Source organism: Nannospalax galili, unplaced genomic scaffold (assembly GCF_000622305.1).
Source record: "Nannospalax galili isolate Female #2095 unplaced genomic scaffold, S.galili_v1.0 scaffold111, whole genome shotgun sequence".
NCBI lineage: Eukaryota > Metazoa > Chordata > Mammalia > Rodentia > Spalacidae > Nannospalax > Nannospalax galili.
In genome coordinates this window covers 768,940-777,986 of record NW_008330487.1, presented here as the reverse complement: position 1 = coordinate 777,986, position 9,047 = coordinate 768,940, and the positions used below count along the sequence as shown (strand labels likewise).

Below are 9,047 nucleotides of genomic sequence, written 5' to 3'. Positions count from 1 at the left end.
TTCTCAACTATCTGCTGACTCAGGTCAGGGGTAGACAACCCCTCCCCCCCTGCCTGCCCCCCCTCTGTTCTGCACCTCCTCACCTATTCTGCCCTCCCACACACCCCCATACCAGGAAAGCCTTTTCTTGGCTTCCCCTGTGTGTTCCTGTGTCAAAACAACCACACCAGTGCACATTTACTATGATTACTATTTACTAATATTGGTTAGTATTTCACAATTTAGAGCTCTAACAGCCCCCCAAATATAAGCAAAATACAAGCAGTACCAAACCACCAGGGAAGCAGATTGTCTGACAGTATTCTGATTCTTCCCCCAGTGACCACTGTGATTTTTAAAATGTGAAATTAATGTTGAAACATCATATGCCTGAGGTTGTCTGCCTGTGCTTTGTTGGTGCCCAGTCCTACTTCTCTGCACACTTGCCTGGTCTCAGGAAAGCCTCCCACAGGCTGCCTAAGGAAAAACTCCTGTTGTCTGACTTTATCCAGTGACATGTGGGGTGTGTGTGTGTGTGTGTGTGTGTGTGTGTGTGTGTTTGCTGTAACAGATTACCACAAACGTATTGGTTAAAGCAGCACAAACTGGTCTCCTCCAATGTTGCACTGTATCACTCAGCCTGGACCGCCTTCCTCCCACCACCCCCATCTGAGGTTCCTCCTTCCCTCTTAGAAGCTGGGTGTTCAGCATAATCTCCCCAGCTCAAAGCCTTAATTTAGTCACATCTGCACATTCTTCTTGACTGTGGACTCATTCACTATTCCCAGGGATTGTTGTGACATGTGTTTTTTTGTTTTTTTTTCTCCTGAAGTGCCAGGGATGGAACCCCCCGGGGCCTTGGTTTGCTAGGCAAGCACTCAAACACTGAGCTACATCCCCAGACTCCAAATCCCCAAATTTGCCATCCTAACCTTGCCCCCATTTTTCAGTATTAAGGATGGAATCCAGGGCCTTGCACATGCTATGCAAGTCTTCTACCTACCACCAGGCTATGTATGAGAAGAGGGCCCTTTTTGAGCTATTATCTAACCTGCTTCTGAGTTCCAATGGCCCAGAAGTGACCCAAGTGACTGTTCAGGAGCACAGAGCAGGAAGTGTGGAGCCAGCAGCCAAGCCAGGCCCTTTTGGTCCCAAAGCCTGTGCCCTGGCCTTCCCTTAACAATACCTTCACCCACCATGGGGGTTGGTTTTCCCCTTGGGCTCACACATAGTATCATTGTGGAATCTAAACCCATTCAGCTGGGGCCCTGCCTCCACAGGATCTCCCCATGCATTTGACTTCACCCAATCATCTCTACACAGGGGCTTCCCAGCCTACACCGCAGGGTCCCCTTAGCTATTGTAGGGTCTTCTGGGTTTGTTGAGTAGCTGGGTGTCCTAGTTTGTTTCTCCATTGCTGTGACAAAATACTCTGACCAATACCAACTTGGGGAGGAAAGGGTTTATTTTATCTTACATCTCCCAGGTCACAGTTCATCAGGGAGCCCAAGGTAGGAACTCAGGGCAGGAACCTGGAGGCAGGAGCTGAAGCACAGGCCATGGAGGATCGCTGCTTACTGGCTTGCTCCCCTGGGCCCTGCTCAGTTTGCTTTGTTATACAACACAGGCCCACCTACCCAGGGGTGGCATCACCCACAGTGGGCTGGGCCCTCCCACATCACTCAACAATCAAGAAGATGCCCCACAGACATGGCCACAGGCCAATCCTATGGAGGCAATTTCCCAATTGAGGCTCCCTCAACCCAGGTGTGTCAAGTTGACACTAACACTATCTAGCACACTGGGTGAACAAGCCCTCTCTCCTGACCCACATCTGTCTATCTGGACGATGCTTTCTAAGTCTCTGAGGGTCTCAACTCCAGGCCCAGGGCTCCTGCTTTCCTAGTGCATACTGATCCCTTTAAGCCCCCCAGGCCTGAAGGAAGAAACAGTAACAGAGGCCAAGGGCTCAGCCTAGATGCAGAGGACATGAGGTAGCTGGGTATCTCTCTAGGGCATTAACACTTGGCTAGCTCTTACCTGAGGCCAGTGCCATTTGATCCAGGGACCAAAAACTTCATAGCTGCCTCAATGGCCTCCCCAGACCCAGCCCTTAGAACCCCCTTCCTGGGCTACAGTAGAACCCTATACTCCACCTTACTCTATTTTTTGACTTGGGTCCTTCTAAAGAGCACCTCTTCCCCCTGCCCAGAGTCACCCACCCATAAGCCCAGGCCTTCGGCATCCACAAACTGCAAAGCCAATTACCTTTCAATTGCTCTAGTCTAGCCAGACTGAGGTTACTCTAAATCACATCGGAATAGGGAAAGAGGAGGAACCAGCTCCTGGGGACAGTGCCCAGGCTGATACTTGAAGATGGATGTGACAGGGACCTGTGGCTTGGAGGCTCAGGATTAGATCAACAAGGCTGGAGCTGGCTGGTTCCAGGAAAAAGGTCATGTGGATACGGTTTGACAGACAGCTCCAGCAAAGCCAAGGCTTTGGGCCGGCCCGCCCCAAGAAGAGGAGGCACCAGAGCTGATGGCCCAGCCCAAGGATAGAAGGCCTAAAGTCCTTGGTCCCTCTTGGGTGCTGGCATTTTTCCAGGAGTTCCCAGAGCCCAGCACCACTGTGTCCAAGAACAAAAAAATTGCAGTTCTTGTGGGTCTTTCAGACCATCACTGACTCATGTTTCCTCTAAGTAGACATCCAATGACTAACCACACCACCTGCAGGCTATAGATGAATTAGGGTACCCAACTCAGCACCAGAGGGTCCTGAGGCCCATAGTCTCCTGGTGGTCAGGGTCTGATAGGGGAAAGAAAGAGATCTGCCACCTTAAGGGGTCACTCATGACCCCTTGTCTTGGGAAGCAGACATCTTTGGGGTACCTGGGAATAAAAGGGGAAAAGGGGGCAACAGAGTGTTCCTGGTAAGGGGAACTGGGACTGGCTCTATGATACTGGAGGGTCTCAATGGGTTTGACAGAATCACAGTTACAGTTTCCTCTCCACAAACAAATATACTCCCATGTACAATTATTTGGGGGGTAGGGGGCTCTTTGCTCTAATCCACAGTGTCTGAGAGGCCTGGAATATGCAGCTCTGAGCTATGGACTGGGTGCAGAGCCTGGGCTGCCCACCCACCACCCACACAGACAAGCAGGAATTGGTACATCCCTGGCTGCACCTAGCTTGCAGCAGCTGCCACTTGAGTGTCCCTGCATGATCTTCCTCCCATCCCCCAAATTCTGTAAGCCCCCTACTGGACCCCTACATGACAAATGGTCAAGGCTCAAGATTGGGGAGGGGGTAAGAGTGAAAGGATGAGTCATCGCCATGGGAGCAGATGTACCAGGTTCCACATCCACACGCAGAGTTGCAAACACAAAGGCATGCCCCACACTCACATTCCCGCACTCACAGGAAAACAATGCTGGTCAAAGTCACAGTTGCAGTGACTCAGAAAGAGAGACAGACATCCCCTCAACACACATACTCCTTACACATAGACACCAAATCACAGGTACAAACCAAGAATCAGACACAACCCACCTAAGGTGACCTGACACCCCCCAGTCCCTCAGTCATCAACCAAGAGCCTGCTCTCACATACACGGAGACATAAACACAGAGTCACAGACTGAACTCCCTAGACACATCACAAACACACTCATATATATGCATATGCCCATCAGCCCCTCTTCTCTGCCTCAGGCAGCACCCACAGCAGGCTGGACAGTTTCAGAATCCCAGAGATCTAAGATCCATTCCCCTGCATACAAATGCCTTGGCTACCCAAGGACAAAATTCTGCCAGAATGAAGGGCACTGGATCCTTTAGGGTGCTGCCCTAACCCTCCTCCCTGTCTGCATCTCCAGTGCCTTAGAAGAGGGTTCTGGCTGCAAAGGGAAGATGGTAGTTACATCCCCAAGAGGGGAAGGATGTGGAGAGAGGAGAGCCTCATTTGCTGAGAAGGTCCTGTCCTGAGGAAACACGTGGTCAGGGTGACTGCCTGAAGGCCCAGGAGGTCCCCCCTCCATCTACCTGGGACTCCCAGATGGCCCAACCTGACACCATCTACTGCTGTCTTTACCTTACAGACCCCTTCTCCAACACCCTCCACCTTGCCTCAAGACCACCATCTCCTCATTCCTTGGGTTTCCAAGTTGGTGCTCCTGCTCCCAGAGCCGTGGAAGAGCTCCTCTAACATGCTGTACCCCAAAGCCCTTCTGTCTCATCCCCAAGCCCTGGTCCCCTAGCTCTGTGGACACCATAGGTGAATGCCTTCCTCGTGAGAGCCCTTGTGTGGCTGGAAGCCTCTGGTGAGGAAAGCTGGTAGATTCAAGGGGAGTACAGTTTTGAACCCCAGCTTTGTCTCTGCCCTGTGACCTTGGGCACAGCCCCGAACGAGGTGTATCCCAGGCCCCTCACCTGTAAAATGGGGGCAATAACTACCTCACCAGACTGACGTGAGGATAAAGTGAGGTCATACATTAGGTATCCTGTGGAAATGGCAGCTGTATTACAGGTTTGTTGCCTGGCACATAGCTTGGTAAATATTTGTTGAATTAATGAGTACCTCTGGCTCCCCTTTTTCTGCCTCCACCCCAAGTCCCTGTCTTGGGAGGGGGAAAGTAGGTATGAACAAGAAGGATTTGGGGCGAAGAGATGCGGAAGAGAGCAAGGCTTTCTGGTGTCACTGGGGACTAGCTGCTCCAGCAGTGGCTGGAGCTTGGCTGGAGGCGGCTCAGACATCCTTTCCCCCCTGTGAGACCCACCTGTGCCGCCATCCTCAAGGGCCAAGTGAGGCAGCGAGGAGAGGCGTCCACCCCTGCGCTGCGACCCCCCGGACGCCTCCGGGCACACCCTAGGTGCGCGGGGAATGCGTGGTGGCCCGGAGCGTAAGTGCTTGAAGGGATGCGGACGGTATGAATGAACTGATGGATGCGTGAATGCGGGTGGGGTGGAAGAGGGAATGGATGGCAAGGAGCAGCGTCTCCCTCCGCCCTCTGGGGCTCCGGCTGGGCGACGCCAAGCGCAGACCCGCCGGGGGCTCCCCTCCCCGCCCTGCCTCCAGCCCCGACGCCCCTCCCAGTGGCGCGCTGCCCGGCGGAACCCCTACCGAGCTACGGCGGGCACTGGTACCCGGGCCGGCGCGCTGGCAGCGCCGCCTCTGGAGGGGGCTGACCCGGCTGCGTCCGCATCCCAGACCGCCCAGCCTTCCCCACACCAAGGCGAAGTCCCGGGCATAAGGTCCGGGTACCAGCAACCCGGGCCTCGGAGCCAACAGGTGCCGGGCGCAGGGGATCCCCGCCCCCAGGCCGGGGATGGGGGTCCAGAGGATCTGACGCGGAGGATGGGGGAGCCCAGAGTCTTAGGGAGGGTAACCTGGGTGCTGGGAGGCTGCGCCAACATCCGACTCTGCTCACCTCCGGGCGGAACCCCCTTAGTGCTCTTGCTGCCCCCCTCCCAGAGGCACCCCGGACCCCCTAAGGAGCAGGGAGGTCCCGCAGAGGAAATCGGGAGGCCGGCGTCGTTCTCCCCACCCCAGGGGTCTCTGGGGACCATCCACCTCAGATACAAGTCTGGGGTGGTCCCTGCCCCGCCCTGGGAAGGAGGGGTCTGAGAAGGGAGGAGGAAGCGGCCGGAGCGAGGCCGGATTTATGAATGGAGAGGCCTGTGCGCCTGCCCAGCGACCCCTGGCGGGCGGCCGGAGCATTGCGGCCCGGGGGACTCCAGGCGACCTCGCAGCGGCCCGACGCCCCCCGCCTCTGGGCCAGGGGCTTTTGATTCTCTCTTAGGAAGATGGTCAGTCCTTTCCAGCACCGTTCCCAGCGCGTGTGTGCTTATGGTGTTATAGTGTGTGCACACCAGGAAGGGTTTAGCGTGCCTGGTGGGCGGGGCCCGGGTCTTTAATACCTCCCTGGACCCTTTTTTCTAACACCAAACCAAAGCTTGGGAACTGACTCAAGGGAGAGAATATTTGCCATTGGGATAGATTCCCTTCCTCAATCTATGGTGACTGGTGGACTTTGCTTTGTGACCTTGAGCAAAGGGCTCAACCTCTCTGAGCCTCCCATCTCTCCATCCACAAGCAGGGCTTCCTAATAGTGATATCTACACGACAACGTCAGCGAGGCCGGCTTCCGGGTTCGCCAGGCTCTGCGAGAAGTGCTTGGCATGCCTTAGAGCTCATTTCTCCTCACCGTGACCCTTGGAGATAGGTGCCCTTATTACTCCGTTGAACTCCGTTGGATGGGGAAACTGAGGCTGAACAAGGGAGGTAAGATGCCTTCCTCTTCCACTTCACTCATGCCTGAGAACAGTCCCTAATGCTCCCTCTTTTCCTCCTCCCTTCCTTTCTCCATTCTTCCTTCCCTTCTTTCTTTCAGGAAACTTGAGCTGGGACCCCAAAGATCTGGGTGCAAGAACCGGGCCCCCTGAGAGGCGTGGGCTGAGGGCTGGCGGGGGCTCCCCTTCCTCCGCAGAGCCCAGGATGCTCCTCAGCTGCAGCGGGTCCTGAGCTCATGGAGCCCTCGGCCACTCCCGGGGCCCAGTCCGGGGTCCCCACTGGCAGCGGGGAACCATCGCACCTGCCTCCAGACTATGAGGACGAGTTCCTTCGCTACCTGTGGCGCGATTATCTGTACCCAAAGCAGTACGAGTGGGTTCTCATCGGAGCCTACGTGGCGGTGTTCTTCGTAGCTTTGGTGGGCAACACGCTGGGTAGGTCTGCATCTTTCCCTGGAGACTGGAGGGGGTCCTGGGCCTCGCCTACCTGCCCCTTCGGGCTGGCGGGGAGGGGATGGAGCCCCCGGATGGGCGTGGCTCTGCGGCTGGCTTCACCTTCCCCTGCTGCGCTGCTCTCTGCAGTCTGCCTGGCTGTGTGGCGGAACCACCACATGAGAACCGTTACCAACTACTTCATTGTCAACCTGTCCCTGGCGGACGTGCTGGTGACTGCCATCTGCCTGCCTGCTAGCCTGCTAGTGGACATCACCGAATCGTGGCTCTTCGGCCATGCCTTGTGCAAGGTCATCCCCTACCTGCAGGTGAGCTCTTTCTACACCCCTCACCAGCCTCTGTCATACCTGTCTAAAGCTCACAACCTTGGTGGGTCTCAATGAACTTTCAGACACGTTACAGTGACTCAGGACCCTTGCAGGGCCATGCAGGCCACCAGGCTGGACACTCAGGGACACAGACACAACCTCACATACTCACATAGACATATTCATGGCCATGTGTGTGCACACAGAGTTACCTCCAGGTCCATAGCAGAAGGGAGACAAAAGCCCACAGTGATAGACACAAACACTGGGCTTGCTCCCTGACCCCAGCAGGGAGCAGAGGGAACTGTCTCTTCTCTCCTCTCTAGCTCACTGGGGCCTTCTTCCCCAGTTGTTGGCATCGGGATGCCCAGATTGGGGTCAGTGGAGTAGAAGGAGGGCTGACACACGGCCTTTCAGTAGCCCTCAAACCTCTCCCTGCAACCCTGGGGATCAGGAACACCCCAGAGGCAATGCTCACCACACTACCAGTAGACCATCCCTGTCAGAATATGGGTTTTCCCAAAAGTGCAGGGAAGGAACTGCCTTCCAGGGTAAGAGAGGTGTCTCTTGGATTTCCCACTGCTTTGAGGTTTTCTGCTCAATGATTAATTCTGGTGGGCTTAAGCAGGATGACAGATGGAGGGAATCTTGTACCTCAGTCCCTTATCTGTAACATAGCACCTGCCTACATTGTTGTGAAGACAGGGAGAGCAGTGCCTGGAACCTAGAAACTTCCATGAGTATCATCATTCAAGGTAGGGGAGAACCTAGTGTGTGTCAGGTCTCCAACTGGACACTTTTCCATACATGATTTCATTTATTCTCACCAGAATTCTGCTAGATACAGGCTATATTCCCATTCTGCCAATGAGGCTCAGAGAGGGTGAGTGACTTGCCCAAATTCACACAGTCAGAAAGTGGTGGAGTCAGGAGTTGCTGCACTGGTAGCGCTGGCCTGTGACCCCAACCCCCTTCATGCCTCTGATGTTGTGTCCCCCTGGGGCAGGCCGTGTCAGTGTCAGTGGCAGTGCTGACTCTCAGCTTCATCGCCCTGGACCGTTGGTATGCCATCTGCCACCCACTGTTGTTCAAGAGCACAGCCCGGCGTGCCCGTGGCTCCATCTTGGGCATCTGGGCTGTGTCACTGGCTGTCATGGTACCCCAGGCTGCTGTCATGGAATGCAGCAGTGTGCTGCCTGAGCTAGCCAATCGTACCCGGCTCTTCTCTGTCTGTGATGAACACTGGGCAGGTAATGGTGGGCACCTCTGGGGCACAATACTCCTAAGGCAGGATCTACAACAGGGAATTCCCAGGGTGGGGATCCCCAGGGTGGATCTCTCCTTTAGTATGGACATCTGCTAGGGGCTCCTCCAGGGAGAGACCACTAGACCTGGCAACTCCAGGTTCTCTCCCTGCCAGCATGCCTACATGGAGCCCAGCTGTCCCCTGGCCTGGCCTTAGACCTTGTTAAGACAGGGTGGCATTGCTAACCAGGGCTGGCTGGGGTTCCCAGGTTAGATCTGACTCTTGCATCTCTCTGCCCTACAGATGAGCTCTACCCCAAGATCTACCACAGTTGCTTTTTCATTGTCACCTACCTGGCTCCGCTGGGCCTCATGGCCATGGCCTATTTCCAGATCTTCCGCAAGCTCTGGGGCCGCCAGGTGAGGAGATCCACTCTGGTGTCACTTTCTGGGCTGGGAAGGGTGGAGCTATTTGCTCCAAGGGAGTAGATGGTCCCCTGACTTTAAAGCATATTATCCATGCTGCAACTGTGGAGAGACCAGGCCCAGGGACATGGGGGACTTGGGGGCCTAATTAATTGCCTTATCTTTCTTTTGTGGTACTGAGAATCAAATCCAGGGCCTTGTACATGCTAGGCAAGTACTCTACCACTGAACTATACCCAGCCTTCTCTCTTATTTTCTCTCTGTTTCTGTCTCTGTCTCTGCCTCCCTCCCTCCTTCCCTTTTTCCCTCCTTCCCTTCTTCCATTTCTCCCTTTCCCTCCCTC

General features: G+C 55.1%; 1 protein-coding gene across 1 annotated transcript in view; it reads left to right on the top strand.

The window, feature by feature from the left end:
* The first annotated feature begins 6,107 nt into the window (after positions 1-6,107).
* The window catches only part of Hcrtr1 (hypocretin receptor 1), a 9,236-nt gene continuing 6,296 nt past the window's right edge, over positions 6,108-9,047 (top strand). Inside the window, exons 1-5 of the mRNA XM_008848202.2 lie at positions 6,108-6,264; positions 6,374-6,707; positions 6,855-7,033; positions 8,040-8,283; positions 8,583-8,698. Coding sequence (XP_008846424.1) covers positions 6,509-6,707; positions 6,855-7,033; positions 8,040-8,283; positions 8,583-8,698 — 738 coding nt within the window. The 5' untranslated portion in view covers positions 6,108-6,264; positions 6,374-6,508. The remainder of the gene's footprint in view (positions 6,265-6,373; positions 6,708-6,854; positions 7,034-8,039; positions 8,284-8,582; positions 8,699-9,047) is intronic.